Source organism: Saccopteryx bilineata, chromosome 5 (genome assembly GCF_036850765.1).
Source record: "Saccopteryx bilineata isolate mSacBil1 chromosome 5, mSacBil1_pri_phased_curated, whole genome shotgun sequence".
Classification (NCBI taxonomy): domain Eukaryota; kingdom Metazoa; phylum Chordata; class Mammalia; order Chiroptera; family Emballonuridae; genus Saccopteryx; species Saccopteryx bilineata.
Genome location: NC_089494.1, coordinates 256,981,103 through 257,000,608, shown reverse-complemented (window position 1 = coordinate 257,000,608; position 19,506 = coordinate 256,981,103). Strand labels below are relative to the sequence as shown.

Below are 19,506 nucleotides of genomic sequence, written 5' to 3'. Positions count from 1 at the left end.
GTTGGCAGTGAAAGGAAAGAGTCTTCACAACAGTAAGTGGCAAAATGCATGCCCCCCGCCCCCGCCTATTGTTTCTAGAGTTCACCTGCCTTTTGAGGGTTCAGCAGTCTCCACCAATACCATCAGTCTGGCCCCTAGAATTCTTCCTCTTCTTACCTTTCTGCCCCAAGCATGGGTGTCAACCCTTTCTGCAATCCCCGCAGCACAGATGAGACTATCTGGGAACAATCACAAGATTATATTGATGTCTCAGAAGAAAAGACAGAGGAAGGATAGCAGTTACTCACAGACGTCAAGTAGATCTGTAACAGTGTAAGGGCCTAAATAGCTGCCCCAGCAGGTCCCCAAGAATTCTGCGTCAGGGAACAGAGCAGAGTGGCCTCCACAAGGATCTGTGTCTGCAGACAGCAAGAACATGAACGTTCTTGAGCTGGAATCAGTGGAGAGGTCATTTCTAAACTGAGTCTAGCACACTGCTCATATTTCCCAAGTACCTTTAGCATTCGGTGCATTGGGAAAACATACAGTACAATTTGTAGCATCACAGGACATGAGACACGAGAAAATAATAGATGAATCAGAGTGCTCAGTGAACATCATATATTTTTATCAAGAGATGTTGTCAGCTGCTCCTCTGTCTAGTGAACCCAGCAGGTCTCTTTAGATAAAATTTTGTTTCAATGAAAGTCAACTGAGCAATGATTCTTAATTATGCAAATACAAGAGAAGGGGCACCCACTGCCCTGGGAAATGGGGATGTCGCAGGATTTTCTGTGGCATGACCGATGCTGCCCTTTCCGATGTCCCTCATAGACACAACTGAATACATTTGAGAAATGGGAACCTTTCGGGGGGAAAAGAATTTAGACACTGGCCTCTTTCCTGCTGAAGTTCAACAACATTAAACCCTCTGTGATAAACTTGGGCAGTCCTAACGGAGTTGATCGGCCAGGAGGCACACTGCACATCTTGAAGGGGAATGCAAGGTGGCAGGGAGGGTTGTGGGCTGGTGACTGTGGCTGAACTCAGGACATAGCTCGCCAGGGGAGGTGGGAAGGGGCGTGTAGTTACCGGTTTAGGTGCAGCTGGTGGTGGAAGTCTAAAACCTCTCAGACACCGGCGAGAGTGGTGGATCCTATTGGTGTAAATCACGTTGGAGAAACCAGGGTTTCTCAACCCCGACATGATTGACGTTTTGGACCAGAGAATTTTTTTCCTGGGGGTAAGGTGGGCAAGGCCCTGTCCTAGACATTGTAAGAGGTTTAACAATATCGTGCTCTCTGACCACTAGATACCTGTAGCATGTCCCTCCACTTTGTGACAACCAGTAGTGTCCCCAGACTTTGCTAAATGTCCCCTGGGAGGGCAAAAAACGCAGACTGGTTGAGAAGCACCGGAATCAACTGAAAAGTATAACTCTGAAAGGTGAGGGATGTTGGCTGGAGTACTGGGCCTCTCAGATACATCGAGACAAAAATGCTTAGCTCTCTGGGAGGCCGTTTCCTGAGTTACCAGCGGGACCCCTGCCCCTCTCATTGGCGCTGGAGGCAGGACCACCATTTGAATTGAACAATCCTCTGAAGGTTTATGAAGAACTCTAGGTGACAATGAGCCTTGAAGAGGGAAACCCTGGGTGTCCTGCTAATAAACAGCAGGCGCATTTTCAAACCAATAATTAGAAAATGAAAGCATCGGGATGGCTGTGGGTACCCTGAGCTGGTGAGGCGGGTCGCACCGCGGAGAGGCACTCATCGGGATTAGCTGGGGAGAGAAGCAAAGCTCGCAGAAGGGGAACCTTTCCAGCGAGAAAAGTGTGAGAGCCCCCTCCTCCTCGTCAAGCAGCCGTTTCGCCGTGCAAGAGCGCCTCCAGTTATTTCAGATTACGACCTGAGTCTCTAAAGAAAATGAATCTTCCAGCATCTTGTTCTCAACAGCTCGGACGGCTCTTTGGGGAAGCAAACGTGCTGTGAAATGAAGTGAGAAGACCGTAGCTGCAAATGAAAACAGGTTGAGCATCGTAGCCCTGGGGGAAGAAAATTAAGTGCCTTAATATCTAGAAAATAAAAAGTAGGCTGCACAACCAATATATTTGAGTCAATAGGTGTTTCTGTCCATTTACTATAGAAACAAGAGGTTCAGATGTGCTGGTGTTCGGGTTGTATGTCAGGGGGAGGTGTAGAGAAGTCAGCATATTAGAAAATAATAAACATCGGAGAGCATGGCTTTACAACACGCTTCAGACGAGGTTCTTCAGCTGCCAGGTCGAGCCTCATTTCAGTGATGTGCTTTTCCTTCTGGTAAGTCTTCCTTTCATGGAGAATAAACGAGCTACAATCAGAACTACTCTAAACCCTGAAGGCCCGAGTGAGGACCCCTTCATCTGGAGCTGAAAGTGTGGTGTTCCACGTGGTCAGGCGCGGAAAGCACGTTCTTACCATCCAGGGACCTCAGTGACGTCCCACTGCAGCTGCCTTCCTCCAAGGGGAAGGGTTTTTTCCACGTTTATTCCAATGTGTTCATCTCCAAACGCGGCTTGACACGCATCACGCCTTGTGGCATTGCCCTGGAAGGCACGCATGGCATGCACGTGCCTGGTTTTGTAGGTACACATGTGAAACTCCTATGTCTCAGAGTCCCACAGAAGAAATAGAATGACTGTATTTTGCCCATTCACACATTCGTTTCTATTTTCATTAATTCATTTAAACTATGACTGTTGACAGTTACTTTTGCGGCACAACAGAAACGACCCCAAAATGCAATGGCTTAAAACAATCATATTACCATGCACGTGGCTTCCGTGACTCAGGAATCTGAACAGAACACAGCTGGTTGACTGAGCTCTACTCTACAAAGTCTGAGGCCTCAGCCGAGAAAACCTGAACCCCGGGAGGTGACCCAATGACCAGGGGTTGGACTCATCCAAAGGTTTATTCACGCACATGTCTGGAGCCTTGGCTAGGACGACTCATGGACTAGGACTGCCACACGGAGAGTGTCCACATGGCCCTGCCATGTGACCTGCCTCCCTCCCTCCTCGTATGGTAGTTCAAGGCGGTCGAACTTCTTAAATGGCAACTTAAGACTCCGAGCAGAAAAGTTCTAGAAAACAACATAGAAACCACATCATCTTTTGCGACTCAGCCTCAGAAATCAGCCAGCAAACCAGTGTCACTGCCACCGTCCACCACGGATTATACGAAGGGAGAGAAGGAAGACCCCACGTCCTGGTGGAAGAGACCTCAGAGAAGCTGGAGGTTTTGTTATCAAACCGCCACAAGGGGCATACCAAGATAAAGCTTTAAAGCACAGGATTTTTACTAATAGGAATTATAAAAAAGATATAACTTTAGGTATATATATCACAGTTTAAAAATAACCAAGAATGTTTTGAATAAAAACCTTATGCCAATTAATTAAAAAAAAGGACAAGTTTCTGAAAGTATAATATATAGCATGCTAAAACTGAAAAGAGAAGAAATTTAAAACCTGAATAGTCTTATAATTATTAAAGAAATTGAGTCTTTGGTTAAAAATTGAGGTACAAACACATACCATTCCCCAAAGAAGATATGCAACTAGCCAGTGAACTTTATGAATCACAGTGCACGCTGCTCATAGGGAAATGCAAATTAACACCACAGTGCTGTACCACTTCATACCTACTAGGATGACTACCATCCAAAAATGGAAAATAGCCCTGGCCAGATAGTTCGGTTAGTTAGAGCTTTGTCCAGAAGGGCAGAGGTTGCTGGTTCGATCCCAGATCAGGGCACATACAGGGGAAGCATGATGTTTCTTTCTCTCTCATTGAAATCAATCAATAAAAAAAACTTAATGGAAAATAACAAGTGTTGTCAACAATGTGCAGAAATTAGAACCCTTGTACATAAATACTGGAATGTAAAATGGTTTAGCCGCTATGGAAAACAGTTTGACAATTTCTCAAAAAGGTAAACATAGAATTACCATATGACCCAACAATTCTACGCTTAGATATATATACCTAAAGGAACTCAGAACAGGGACTTAACCCAGACACTTACAGGTGACTGTTTATTAAAGTATTGGTCATGCGAGCCAAGCCAAAAGGTGCAAACAACCTAAGTGTCTTCAACAGATAAGTAGAAAAGCAAATGTGGTATATCCATACAAGGGGATATTATTCAGTCAGCCTTCAAAAAGGAATGATTGCTAGAAAAAGCTACAAAATGGATAAACTGTGAAAACATTGTACTAATTGAATTAAGCCAAATAGGAAAGGACAAATATTGTATGATTCCGCCTACATGGAATAACTAGAATAAGCAGATTGATAGAGACAGGGAGTGAATGAGAGGTTACCAGGAGCTGGGTTGTGTTACCAGAGGGAAGAATGTAGAGTTATTGTTTAATGGATACAGAGTTTCTATCTGGGCTGATGAAAAAGTTGTGTGAATAGGCAGTGGTGTTAGTTGTATAACATTGTGAGTGTAACTAATTTCACTAAATTGTACACTTGAAATAGCTAAATTATATATTTGAAAGTTGCTGACAGAGTAGATCTTAAATGTTCTCTACACACACACACACACACACACAAATTGTGACTGTGAGGTGACAGTAGTTAACTTATTGTGGTAATAATTTTGCAGTATGTACATATATCAAATCGTTTTGTTGTATACCTAAAACTAATGCAGTATTATATATCACTTATATCTGAAAAAACAGTAAAATGGCAAAACAGCAAATTTTATGTTATATATATTTTACCACAATAAAAAAACTCACCAGATTCAAACAGTTTTACAGACAAATTCACAGAACAGATTGTGTGTGTGTGTGTGTGTGAGAGAGAGAGAGAGAGACAGACAGACAGACAGAGACAGAGGGACAGAGAGAAGGAAAGGGAGAGAGATTAGCCTGCTTTTTTAAGATTATAAATATAGCATACTAAAATAAAACAAGAACAATACAAGAAAGAAAAAAACAATAGTACAATCTCAGTTATAAATATAAAGGCAAGGCCCTGGCCGGTTGACTCATCGTTAGAGCGTTAGCCTGGCTTGTGGAAGTTCCGGGTTCTATTCCTGGTCAGGGCACACAAGAGAAGCACCCATCTGCTTCTCCACCCCTCCCCCTCTCCTTCCTCTCTATCTCTCTGTTCCCCTCCCGCAGCCAAGGTTCCATTGGAGCAAAGTTGGCCCCAGCACTGGGGATGGCTCCATGGCCTCCACCTCAGGTGCTAGAATGGCTCCGATTTCAGCAGAGCAATGGCCCAGATGTGCATAGCGTCGCCCCCTGGTGGGCATGCCGGGTGGATCCGGTCGGGCACATGCTGGAGTCTGTCTGACTGCCTCCCCAATTCTCAGTTCAGAAAAATATAAAAACAAAAACAATACCAAAACAACCTGACCAGGCGGTGGCGCAGTGGATAGAGCATCGGACTGGGATGCGGAGGACCCAAGTTCGAGACCCCGAGGTTGCCAGCTTGAGCGCAGGCTCATCTGGTTTGAGAAAGCTCACCAGCTTGGACCCAAGGTCGCTGGCTCAAGCAAGGGGTTACTTGGTCTGCTGTAGCCCCACGGTCAAGGCACATATGAGAAAGCAATTAATGAACAACTAAGATGTCGCAACAAAAAACTAATGATTGATGCTTCTCATCTCTCTCCATTCCTGTCTGTCTGTCCCTGTCTATTCCTCTCTCTGACTCTCTCCGTCTCTGTAAAAAAACAAAAACAAAAAACAGAAACAAAAAACATAAAGGCAAAAAATCTAAGTGTTAATAACTAAATCTAACCATTATTTTAAAAGTATTTTGACCAAGTTTAGTGCACCCCAGAAATGCAAGAAAAGTTTGATTTTGATATCACAAAGCCTGTTAGTGCAATTTACCACATTAAGAGAAGATAAAAAATCATATCAGATTATCTAAAAAGATGCAAGGAGGAAAAAGCTTGTGATTTGCGATTCAACACTTGTTCTTGATTAAAAACTCTTTCTCCAGGTAGGAACACTTCACCTATAAGAATGAGATTTTTTTTATTATTTAAAACAAATCTGCTAGGTTCATTTATTTCACTTGCATAAGAATTTTTGCAAGAAATGATGTTTTTGAACTATGCTTTTTAACAATTTCAGAACATTGGGAAGAGATGCATAATTCTTTTTTTTTTTTTTTTTTACAGAGACAGAGAGAGAGTCAGAGAGAGGAATAGATAGGGACAGACAGGAACAGAGAGAGATGAGAAGCATCAATCATCAGTTTTTCATTGCAACACCTTAGTTGTTCATTGATTGCTTTCTCATATGTGCCTTGACCACGGGCCTTCAGCAGACTGAATAACCTCTTGCTCAAGCCAGCGACCTTGGGTCCAAGGTGGTGAGCTTTGCTCAAACCAGATGAGCCCGCGCTCAAGCGGGCAACCTCAGGGTCTCGAACCTGGGTCCTCCGCATCCCAGTCCAATGCTCTATCCACTGCGCCACTGCCTGGTCAGGCAAGAGATGCATAATTCTTATGAACTGGTTTTGCTTAGTTAAATGTTAAAAGATAAAGGAAGTTATAATCAGAAAGTCAATGAGCAAAGCGTGGTAAACAAATTCTACCTCTTGTGACAGTGGTCACTTCAAGTGAATGATCACATTGTACAGTAAACGTCTGTACAGCCTGACCTGTTCACCCTCAAAACCTATGGTTACTGCCCTAACCCCGAATACCATTGTATTTGAAGATAGGGAATCTAGAGGGCAAGTTAAATGAGATTATTAAAAGTGGAGTCCTAATCCAATTGAGGATGTTTAATAAAAAAAGAGTTATCTCTCTCCACTTGAAGCATCAAGGAAGGTCCGTGTGAAGACACAGCGAGATGGTGGCCATCTACAAGCCAGGAAGAAAGCCCTTACCAGAAATTACCGTAAATCAACTGGCACCTTGACCGTGGATTTCCCAGCCTCCAGGACTGTGAGAAGAGCGAACTCTATTGCTTAAGCCACCAGTCTATGGTATTTTATTAAAACTGTCTGAGCTTAGACAACATTCGCCTTTTTTCTTTCCTGTTAATAAATCTTACAGCATTTGTTATCTGTCAGGATTTAATAAACACAAACTTAATAAGTTTCATAGCAATCCTCTGTAGTAGTGACTATTGCGAAATCTCAGTTTACAGATGTGGAAACTGAAACCCAGGGAAGTTAAGGAAGTTGACCAAGTTCCCTCCGCTTTTAAGACCCAGCATCCAACTCCTTACTCCCTTCTCTCCTCCTGGGACTTGGTGGACCGTCTTCACTTCTCCCCCATGACGCTCATCCGCTCTTTCCCGTCTTCCAGCTCTCTGGGCCACATTTTAATTTTTTAAAATCTCTTCTTTACATCATTAATTCTCTTTCCAGCTCTCTCATCAGGAATTTAACCCATGCTTTGCTTCAAAAAAAAAAAAAAAATCTTAACTTTCTTATTCATGTCTCAAAAGCTCTCGCTGGTTCTTTTTCACACTGGCCTGATCTTTCTGATGATATCTCGCTCTTTCATGTTTTCAAAGCCTCCTTTGAAGTTCTTTTATGGCCGCTGTGGTTTCTGTCTTCTTTCTCTGATCGTTGCATTATCAGACGTTCTTGGGCGTCTGACAGTGCCCTCTGCACGTCGGCAGCCTCCTGACCGTTTCGCCCGCGTTGTCTAATTTGGGATGGTGAGCTCATCTTCAGCGAGGTTTATCTGCGGTCATCCTGAACTGACTACTTGAAGGGGTATCTCTCCAGAAAAGTTTTGTATCTGCTCTTGCCCGGCACGGTAGCCTGAGCACGCTTTTTAAAATGTATCACATAGAGGGTTCCTGAAACATAGAACAGTATAACTAAGACAGTTAAACAGCATAGCGTCGGCAGCGGGGGTGGACTCCCTGGAGAATACTTTTCTCGCTGCACACGGAGTGGAGACTGAGGCAGACGGGTGTGTTGTTCTCTCCTGCTGCTCACCTTCAGTCTCAAGACTCACTCCTCCACTCCTGGGAGTTTTTCTTCTATTACCTCGTTGATGAATTCTGCCTTTGCATTTTTTGGTTCTTTCTTTCTGTCACTACAAGTGTGGAATTTCTTCCCCTAGGTCCTCTCATTTTTTCTGGAATGCTGTTTTGTTTTTTGGGTTGGTTTGTTTTTTTGTTTTTGGTTTTTTTGTAAGGGTGGAATGCTAATTTCTTCCATTGGAGAATCCAGAAATGTCAACGTCTGGGATCTGTTCTTTGTGACCATTCAGTTTCCCCCGAAACTTTCTGTCTGTGTTTTCCAGCTCGAGGTTAATGGCAATGGGACGGGGGAGCCAAAGGTACATCTGTGGCGGCCCCGGTTCTGTGAGCAGGAGGGCGCCCTGTCCGCCTCCACTTAGTGTCCAGCTTCTGGTCTTCACACACACGTACCCTCTGCCAGCCTCGGAGCTGGAGACCAGAGTGTCCACTGGTCAGCCTCCCTGGAGGCCCCCAGTCTCCTCTGAGGGGCAGGAGGAGAGGGAGGGAGGGTGGGCATTACTCCTCAGGCTGCCAGGAGGAAGGGGGTCCTGAGGATCTAGCCCCTGTGTGTAGACTTCCACATCCACTCTCCCCTCCGTCCTTGGTGTCTGATTATACACGTTTCCTGAGGCGGCTGTAGCCAAGCCCACACACTGAGTGGCTTAGAACAGTAGAGATGTGTCGTCTCGCCATCCTGGAGGACAGGAGTGAGAAATCGGGGCACCGGCAGGGCTGGCTCCCTCCGAGGACTCGGTTCCGTGCCTCCCAGCAGCTCCCAGTGGCCACAGGCGCTCTGTGACCCGTAGGAGCTGCCCTCTCCGTGTCTCCATGCCGTCCTCTCTCTGCATGTCTCAGGGCACAAATCCCCCTTTTCTATCAGAACACAGTCATGTTGGATCACGTCCCGGTCCAGTGATCTCATCTTAAATTGATTCCCTCTGTCAAGACCCCCATCCCTAAAGGAGGTCATGTTCGGGGGCACTGGGGTTAGGGCTTTGACATATCTTTTGTTAGAGGGACACATTCACCCCATCACACTACCGAGCCAGAGCCTGAGGCTCCCTAGAGTTGTGTAGAGTGGCTCATTCATTTGTATACCTGTCCCTCCACACTGAGGCACATGTAAGTACCCGAACACACACACACAGCGGTAAACATACAGGCAGAGACATATACAGAAACAAAGAGTGAAACACAGATACTGACACACAGGTACACATATACACACACAGACACATGCACACACAGGTACACACAGACACACACGCACACACAGGTACACACACACAGACATACGCACACACAGGTACACACACAGACACACACACAAGTACATGTATACACACATGCACACACAGGTACAAACAGACACACACACTGATACAAATATACACACACAGAAACACACACAAACACAGGTACAAACAGACACATGCACACACAGGTACACATATATACAAAGACACACGCACACACAGGTACACATGCACACACAGACACTGACCCCACAAGTACACATACACACACAGACACACACGCACACACAGGTACACATACACACAGACATTGACACACAATACACATATACGCACACAGACACACACGCACAAAAAGGTACAAACACACACGGGTACACACATACACACAGGTACACATGCACATACAGACACACATGCACACACAGGTACACACATGCACACACACACAGTTACACACAGACACACACACAGGTACACACATATACCTGCACACACACTCACACACACACAGGTACACACAGAGACATATGCACACACAGGTACACACATGCACACACACAGTTACACACATGCACACACAGGTACACATATACACAGACACACGCACACACAGGTACACAGACATGCACTCACAGGCACACATACACACAGATAAATGCACACACAGGTACACACATACACACACGCACACACAGTACACACAGACACACACACACAGACACATGCACACACAGGTACACACATACACACACGCACACACAGTACACACAGACACACGCACACACAGGTACACACATACACACACGCACACACAGTACACACAGACACACGCACACACACACAGGTACACACAGAAACACATGCACACACAGGTACACATATACACACACAGGCACACACAGGCACACATATACACACAGACACACACGCACACACAGGTACACAGACATGCACTCACAGGTACACATACACACAGACAAATGCACACACAGGTACACACATACACACAGACACACACGCACACACAGACACATGCACACACAGGTACACATGCACACACAGGTACACACAGGCACACATATACACACAGGTACATATATACACACACAGGCACACACAGGCATACATGCACACACAGACACACATGCACACACAGGTACACATACACACACAGACACACACACACACATTCGTACTTGGCGTGTGGCTTTGTTTGGTCATTCATTCCATACTCTTTCATCCGTGCTGCCTCTGCTCTCATCCTCTCTGCTTTTTTTGAGCCAAAACATTTATACTCTCTCCAGCAATCTCAGTCAGATTCAGAGGCTAAGCAGAGATGAATTCTGTACATTCAGTCTCCCCCATTTCACTGGGCAACTCTCTGAGCAGTGCTCCCTGGGTCCCAAGCACCTGTAGGGGCCTTTGCTACAAAGAAGAAGTCCTCACCCTGAAATGAGGACCTTTGATGATTCCAAACCGCCTGCCTCCGAGCACCGCCTGGCTTTTGCCATAGTGCACAGTGACCTCAGGACGTGAGGGAGCCTGCAGCTCTTAAGGCTTGACCTAATTTCTGCCAGCTCCTCCCCCTCGTTGATTTCTCTTTGTCCTTGCCCTATGGGCCGCTGCTGCTCAGCATTTCTGTTCCACTACAATGAGTAACCTGTTGCTTTAAAAGAAAAAAAAAAAGCCAGTGACCTTCCTTAGGAACGGGTTGCTAAGTGGATGTTTTTGCTGCAGACATGGCTAAAGCTTCCCAGGGAGCCGCCCAGGGACCGCCCCAACACTCAGCCTTTTCCTGTGGACTCTTAGAAGATTTTCGACAGTAAGACCGGTCTCTCTCCACTTCCCCTTCATCCCAGAGAGCGGACTCTCCCAGATGCCTTTGTAAAGTTTGGAAGGTAAATCCGTTCCTCCTCTGGGAGCCAGGCTGCAGCCTGCTCTCCGTCCCCTGCCTTGGAGTTCAGCCTCTCCCCCGGGGACCCTGAGCAAACTTTGTGAATGGTCAGGTGAGGGCTTCTCATCGTTAGTACCCATGTATTGCTTGCTGGGATTGAAACATTGAGCACTATCCATTCTGCTGCTTTGATTAGGGCTGCCGCCTGGAGTTTGGTTTGCAGAAACGTTAAGTCAGCTCATTACAGCCCCTGGGTCAGCTCCTGACCCAGACAGTCACTCTGCCTCCATCCTGGACTCCCAGGCCGGCCTGTTGCATGCCAGTCTGCCGGAAACATTTACTTCATGTTGTCTTTCCGGGCCTTTTAGCTCGAGTTGGTTCAAAGGGCTACGTAGTAGTTGTGGCAAGCTTCCCTTTCCTTGGCATTAGACAGAGAAGGGGCCGCGGCAGACAGAGGGCTGAGGATTGCTGCTGTTCCCCCCTAAGAAACCACAAGAAAATTGACTGGCAGCGATTTAAACTGAGCGTTTCCATCCAGTGCAAAGAGGCGCTATGAACAGCTAGTAAAATCTAAGGCGAAATACTTGTATGTTAGTAAATTTTCTTATAACGTCTGCAATAAACTCAGCGCCAGAATTAAGTGTGTCTCTGTATCCATCCCGTAGAGCTCATTGACAGAGTCATCCATTCAAACATCAGTTGAGCATTAACAGTGCACCAGGCACTGGGCTGATGTTTAAAGTGTACAAAAGTGAATGAGGCCAGGTCTGAAGCTCAGAGTGTAGTAGGAAGACAGACCTGTAAACAGGTATTAGTGCAATGAGCTTGCTGCCAGGAGAGACTTATGAAAGGGACTAAAGTGCTTAGAGTGGGGCGGGACCCCTCCAGGGAGGGCATCAAGTCAGTGCCCGGGGCATGTAACACAGTGCAGCTCAAATATCTATAGGCATTTCTTGAAGGTGGTATGTGTTCTATAAGCTGATTAAATGATTCTCTAAAGCTGTTTGTCACTAACCTTATACTTCAGGAAGCTATGGCTGGAATAACTTATAAAATTAGCTAATGAATTCAAAAAGGGTGCAGGTGGCACCTTTTGGGCTCCAGGCTCCAGCTCTAACAGGATGGGACGAAAAACAAGCACTGCACTCAGGGCGAAAACACTCGTGTGTGTGTGTGTGTGTGTGTGTGTGTGTGTGTGTGTGTGTGTGTAAGGCTTCAGACCACCATCAGTGGAAACAGAAAGGAAACCTCCTACTGTGTGCTGGGCATCCCACTGCACACACTTCCTCCTGTAACCCTTATAAAATAATCGCCCACTGCGGTAGGAGTTATGAGCACACCTTCACGGAGACAGAAATGGATCTCTGAGGGGTGAAGGCGTTGCTCCAAGAACGCACTGCTGATGAGCAGAGGTGGGATTTGAACTCAGGTCCGTATGACATTTTACAAGGCCCTCACTCTTTCTGCGAACCCCCTCTCGCTGTTCTACAGTAGGATGCACAGGTTGTATTAGTTTCTTTCAAGCAGCCAGGGTGAGACGCAGACCGTGCTGCCCTTCTCCTACACCGTCACCCCTTTCTCCTCGCTGCCTGCGGAATTTGTCGCGGGGTTCTCTTATGACTCTGATCTCTGAGGCCCCCTAAAGATTTGTCTAGATAAAGGTATCAGTACTTTCCTTCAAAACTGTGTTTGGTTTTCTAGAATGAGTTAAATAAATCGTTCACCTCACAAAGCCAAAGCCCTTTCTCATTGGGGCAAGGCTCCCCCGTCCTCAACTGTAAATATTTCCAGAATCGTGGGCAAGCAGAACACTTACTGATACCATTGTTTAAAAAAAAAAAGGCCCTGACCGGTTGGCTCAGTGGTAGAGCGTCGGCCTGGCGTGCAGGAGTTCCGGGTTCGATTCCCAGCCAGGGCACACAGGAGAAGGGCCCATCTTCTTCCCCACCCCTCCCCTTTCCTTCCTCTCTGTCTCTCTCTTCCCCTCCCGCAGCCGAGGCTCCATTGGAGCAAAGATGGCCCAGGAGCTGGGGATGGCTCTGTGACCTCTGCCTCAGGCGCTAGAATGGCTCTGGTTGCAACAGAGCGATACCCCAGATGGGCAGAGCATCGCCCCCTGGTGGGCGTGCTGGGTGGATCCCGGTCGGGCGCATGCGGGAGTCTGTCTGACTGCCTCCCCGTTTCCAGCTTCGGAAAAATGAAAAGAAAAAAAAGAATTAAATGGTGAGACAGAGACATAGAGGAATATGCAGGGAAGACTCTGGAGTAGGCTTGGAGTCAAACTCTGAATGTGACACTTAGTAACTAGACTCTTGGGCAAATCATGTGAGCTGTCAGAGGTTAGCCGCAGAGGAAGCCTCAGTTTCCCTATGCGTAAGCTGAGACAGGACTTCTCTGCTTGCTGGGAGGGTTGCCTGGAGACCGAGTGAGAGCACGCATCCACAGAGAGAGCCACAGCGGTCTGCAGTAAATCACGGCTTTTATTCTGACACTGCCGGGGGAAATGGATTAAGAAGCACTAGTGCATCTGCTGACAAGCTGTATGTTAAAGTTGGGCAGTATTGATTTATCTTTTCTTAGCAGGAGTGTTCCTTAAATAAATAAATAAATGTTGATGTCATTTGATTTCCCTAGAAACTCATTCAAAGGTAATGATCAGGAAAGAATGAGAAGGAAAAAAAAATCAACCCCATTACATTTTTCATTTTCTATTCTTTTCTTTCATACATAACATTTTTTAATTTATGGAGAATCTTTTTTTTAGTTCCTAAAATACGTCGCCGTTGTTTTTTCTCTAGTTCATGATCGCCAGAGTTGTTTATCAGAGCACGGCGGGTCCCTCAGAATTTTGTTTCCCTTCTCTGCCGCTGCGCCCTCTGGAGTACCTACCTCCTCCCGCCTTGGCTTTCTCAGCTTCCGTCCTCAGCCCCTCCTCTGTCCTTCGCAGCCTGTAAGGAGGTCTGGGTGGGAGACAATGGGGTTCAGGCGCTTTATTTCCTTTTTTTTTTCTGTATTCCTCTGAAGCTGGAAACAGGGAGGCAGTCAGACAGACTCCCGCATGCACCTGACCGGGATCCACCCGGTACGCCCACCAGGGGGCAACACTATGCCCATCCGGGGCATCGCTCTGTCATGACCAGAGCCACTCTAGTGCCTGGGGCAGAGGCCAAGGAGCCATCCTCAGCGCCCGGGCCATCTTTTGCTCCAATGGAGCCTTGGCTGCGGGAGGGGAAGAGAGAGACAGAGAGGAAGGAGAGGGGGAGGGGTGGAGAAGCAGATGGGCGCTTCTCCTGTGTGCCCTGGCCGGGAATCGAACCTGGGACTCTACCATTGAGCCAACCGGCCAGGGCCTTATTTCCTTTTCATTCCCCACCGGGGTCCATGAAACCCTGAACGCCTTAGATGGGCCGCTTACATGACCAAGTCTCACTTCAGATTTGGCTTCCAGGGACATCAGGGAGGGCTTCTCAGCCCTGATATTTCTCCCCAGGGGCTCATGTAATGCTCACAGCAGCCCAGAGAGGACAGTGAAGCTCTGAAGGGCCCCACAATGTGGGTGTGGAGACACAGCCCATAGTGATTCAGTCATTCCAAGAAAAATTCTTCATTGAGTGTCTACCATGTGCCATGGACCTAGACTTTGGGGAAAAACAATGAACGAATGTCCCGGTCTTCTTGTAGCTTGTATTCTACTGGGGACTGGGCAGACAATCACGGATAAGTGTGTAAGTTGACCGGTGATAAGGACTCTGGGAAAATAACTTATTGTAAGGCAGGTAGTGAGTCCCAGGAGGATGAGGGTGGAAGGTTATCACTGTGGCGTAAGTGTTCAGGGAGGACCTCTCTGATAAAAGTGAAATTTGAACAGGGTCTTGAGGGATTGAAAGAGAGAGAAAACCACACAGGTATCTGGGAGAAGAACAAGTTCTCTGCATGGAACAGCACGTGCGAAGGCCCTAAGGCCAGAAGGTTCAAGCACAGATCAGGTAGGGCCTTGTAGGCCATTGGAAGAATTTTGGATTTTACCCTGTTGAGACAAGGAAGTGTTTGGGGGATTTTGTGTGGAGGAATGACATGCTCTCACTTAAATTTTAAACCATTCATTCCAGTTTCAACGCAGAGAACAGACTGCAGGCAAGTAAGGCGGGATTTAGAGTCGTTGGGAGGTTCTCCCACTAGGCTATGCGAGAAACCACAGTGCTCAGCCGGGGGGTAACAGCGGAGGTCGGAGAGGTGGCGGGATTCTCGGTACGATGTCAAGGCAGCGCTGGCCGATGTCAAGGCAGCGCTGGCCGGGTGTCTGGTGCGTTGGACGTGCTGTGTCACGTGAGGGTCAGAGCGGATTCCAGAATGGCACCAAGGTTCCAGCCTGAGCAAAAGGGAGTCCTTCCTGTCTGCTGCAGCAGGGAAAGCGGCAGGACGAGCGAGCTGGGGTCGGGACAAGGAGCTTCATACGGAGCGTGTTCTGTCAACAGCCATCTAGCCCTCAGACACTGGAGTCGGGAGTCCCGGGGAGGCGCGGGCGCAGGATGTGAACTCGGAGAAGAGCAGGACGCGGGTGGATGTTGTTTAAGGCCAAGCAGCAGGAGGAGACGGTGGGGTGGGGCTGGGGGGACGGAGAATGGGGGGTACAGGCCCTATGAGCAGAGGCCAGGGGGAGCCCAGGGCACTCCCATGGCGGGTCGGGTCATGAGGAGGAAGCAGCCCAGGAGTTTGAGAAGCAGCAGCCAGTAGGTAGGAAGGAAACCAGGAAAGAACAAGTCCCAGAAGCCAAGCAAAGAAAATAGGTTGAGAGAAAGAAAGTGATGGTTCACTTTCATCACTAACTGTCTCTCTGTGGAGCCCCTGGCCAGAGCAGTTCAGGGCGTGCTGAGCTCGGGAGACTGACTGGAAAGACAGGGGTGGAGGAGCTTTCCTGCAGCGGGTGGAAAAGTTGAGCAATGGCTAGAAGGAAACATGAAGTCTAGGGAGGGTGTGTGTGTGTGTGTGTGTGTGTGTGTGTGTGTGTTTTAAGGCAGGGGCCAGTTACAGCACTCTGTACACAGAGGGCAATGAACCAACAGAGCAGGAAGAAATGATTGTCCAGGTGAAAGGGAGAAATTGTCCTGCTCAAGGTCCTGGAGTAGGAGGGAAGGGCAGGGGCCCTGGCCCAGAAGCGAGCAGGGACAGGTCACTGTAGCAAGCGGAAGCAGGGGAGGCGACATCATTCAGTGGGGACGGGGAGGGGGATGTGGAAATCTGGTCTCACCGCTTTGCTCAGTGAAACGAGAACCAAGGTCAAGCGTAGAGAGGAAGAGCGGGAAGAGGGAGATTTGAGCGGAGAGAAGAAGGTGTGAAATCTCCCGGAGCTGGATTCCAACCTGGGTCTTCTGACTCCAAGCCCAGAACTCCTTCTTGGCTCCCACCTGCCGCCCAGGAGCGCCAGGCTCATCGCCAGGCGGATGGGGACAGACGCTCTGGCGTCCCTCCTACTCCCCAGGGGCTCACGGCCACCGGTCCGGTCCTGGGTCTGCAGGAGCGTATTCCCCGCAAACAAACGAAACACCTACTCCGTTCAAGCACTTCCCTGACCGTGAAGGTCAGCCTCATACTTATCCGTAGTAAGAAAGGTGTGTCCCTGATGTCAAACGGCCTGACTTCTTTGCTCTCTGCCTGTCAGGGAGGAGCCGTCACAGCCAGAATGGATCCCAAGGAAGAAAAGGTGAAAATCATGACAGAGGTGAGTCGTTGCTTAGCTATCCCCGAGGGCTGTGCTGGTGTGGGCAGCGCATGTCCGTCACACGTGTCTGAGAGTGAGGAAGCGAGGCCAGCGACAAGCACCAACCCCCCAGCCCCGGCCTGCAGAGGGGCCGTGTCAGCGCGTGGAGCAGAAGGGGCTGCAGGGGCAAGGAAGGCAGTCCCGGGTTCGGCATCGACTTGTCGTGATGTCGTGCATTCTGACACACAGCAGTTCTAAGGTACCGCCTGCTCCTGGGTCCCACCCTGCTGAAGCACACAGATTTCCAAAGAAATTCAGAATGCAGGCAGCGATCATAGATGACAACCGCTATTCAGATCCTCTGTCTCGTGCGGTCCTGCGATTTCTAACCCACTGTGTGCAGACACCATTAAACACTGCACAGAGCAGAGAAGGAGCGCCGTCTCCCATGTGGAGCCCTTAGACCTCCACACGGGGGAGAAGTTAATCCCCTCAATCCTTGCGTCTCTCTCTTGGCTCCGGGGCTGTGGCTGGAGACCACAGAGGCAGGAATGGAGACAACCTGCTGTTTTCCAGAGTATCTCAAAAAGCCTGAAGGAACACGGTACCCGGATAAAAGCACATCACTCTCCGTGTGCTTGTTCGTTCATGCGTGCAACAAATATGTATTGTTTCTCTGGTCCCTGGGGAGACAGTCGTGAAAAGACCCCTGGGCCCTCATGGAGTTTACAGCCTATCTAATTTGAAGTCCTACTGGACAGCTTTTCATTAATGATGTATAAATCAATACTGGAAAGCAAAAAAGGACCTAGATTTCTCATAAATCCATTCTAAGCCAGTAAGAACTTAGGCTTGCCCTACGAACCATACTTGCTCACTTCAATAATCTTATCAACCTTGCATATCTATTCTAAGTTGGTGAGTTTCTGAGCTAAGAGCACTCCCTACCTGGCGAGCACCTGGAGGACAGGTCCACGGGAGGCGTGCACCCACAGGATGAATAGGAGAAGAGAGATCAGCCTTGTGGACCAAGGAAATGCCCACTCTATGCCATTCCCTGGGCGGGACCTCGATCACATCTTCTGAAGTTCACATTTTCTCTAACCCAGACAGCCGTGGGCACTGATGTGTAATTGGAGGCCAGCCCGCCAACTGCATGACATTTCTTTGAACTCTTAGATCATTAAAAACCCATGCTTTGGGTTCCGAGCTTCTTTCTCTATAAAAATTTAAAATTTTTTCAATTTTAGAGAAAAATCTGAATTGATGTGGTGTACCAGCAAGAGGTTCCAGCTTTATCTTACAGTTTCTTTTACACCCAGAAATGCTTGCACCCCGGTTTGAAAAACTTTCGGAGTAGAAAAGTTGAAAGCTTGAAGTCTTGAGAGCATTCAGCTCTACCATTTGATGCATAAAAGCTTTAGAAAACAGAATGTGGAAAAAGAAAACAAAGTTTGCATCTTGAAGGCTTTCTCCCTTTTCAAAAAGATCTGCTAAAATTTTCTTTTAATCAACCAACACTTCCATGATGATTTAACCATGTGTCGTCGTAATTCTCTACCAGTAAGATCGGGGAGCGGGGAAGCCCAACCTGTAGTATGGTTCTGAGGTCATCCTGTGTTAGGGTCCTTCATCTGGGCCAGACCACCTGTCCTGGCAGATTCATTTGTTAGTTGTTCTCCTTAGATCATGACTTTTGAGAACAGGGAGTGTCTCTGTGTCCCCAGGACCTAGGACATAGTACGTGCTCAGTAAAAGTCCTGTGCAGGAAGGAGCCCAGGGGCCGTGGAAGCCCCATCCTCTCCTTGCAATGTTGACACTGAGATGCAGCTTTCCAAGGACACACCTTTCTTGAGCAGAGTCGATGAGGACGGACGGATGTTCTGATCACATCAACTATCTCTTCGGTCCCCTCACACTCAGCTTAAGGGGATGGAGACCCCAGGGCAGGATTGCAATGTGAATTCTTAAAAATCACACCCTTGTTTCTCTCTTCATGATTCTTCCCCAACATACACACACACACACACCAAGTGACATTCTCTTCCGTTTGCGTTTTAACAAAGGAGGTCGCTGAAAATGACGAGGATGCGGAGGTGGGGAGGAAGAAGAAGGCTTCGAAGGCTCAAAGGCAGAAAAGGAAGAAACAGGTAGGAGGCGACAAAGGACACGGGTCTGTCGGCTGGGCTGCTGGGTAACAGCCCACCTGCACCCACAGAGGGCCACACGCCCTTCTCTGGGCGTGGGGCGCGGGGGGCACAGGTGTAGTGGACAGGCTGGGTGTAGCACCTCGAGTGGGACAGACGACACTCCCAGGGAGACCCTGGTCAGTATTGGAACAGTTTTCCCCCTAACTTCCTCCCACCCCCTGAAAGAGAAGTTGAGAAATGATGGGAAAAGCCTGGTCTAGTGTTGTCATCAAAGGCTATAAACTAAGACCGGCGATAGAGGGCAGTGCAGGATTACAGATCTTGGGGACCCCCCCTTCTCCAGTTCCAAGCCTGAATTCCCCTTCAGTCTCGGTGGGAGGCCGGCTCTGGGCTCCCTGGCTGTGGCCGTCCCTCCTCGGAACTCCTCTCTGCAGGAGTGGCCCTGCTCAGCTGGGCGCGTCCGGGCAAGGTCAACTGCTCCAGGTAAATGAAGTCCCCGGGAAAGAGCCCTAGCCCTCCTGGACG

General features: G+C 48.1%; 1 protein-coding gene across 6 annotated transcripts in view; it reads left to right on the top strand.

Annotated features, from left to right (window-relative positions):
- The first annotated feature begins 10,850 nt into the window (after window positions 1-10,850).
- The window catches only part of CC2D2A (coiled-coil and C2 domain containing 2A), a 121,071-nt gene continuing 112,415 nt past the window's right edge, over window positions 10,851-19,506 (top strand). For 4 of the 6 annotated variants that reach the window (XM_066280078.1, XM_066280076.1, XM_066280077.1 and 1 more), the window contains exons 1-3: window positions 10,851-11,137; window positions 16,793-16,852; window positions 18,898-18,981. In XM_066280078.1, the coding sequence (XP_066136175.1) occupies window positions 16,814-16,852; window positions 18,898-18,981 (123 nt within the window). In that variant the 5' untranslated portion in view covers window positions 10,851-11,137; window positions 16,793-16,813. Of the gene's footprint in view, window positions 11,246-16,792; window positions 16,853-18,897; window positions 18,982-19,441; window positions 19,465-19,506 lie in introns of those variants that run through there. The other 2 variants (XM_066280075.1, XM_066280080.1) reach the window with 2 other exon arrangements.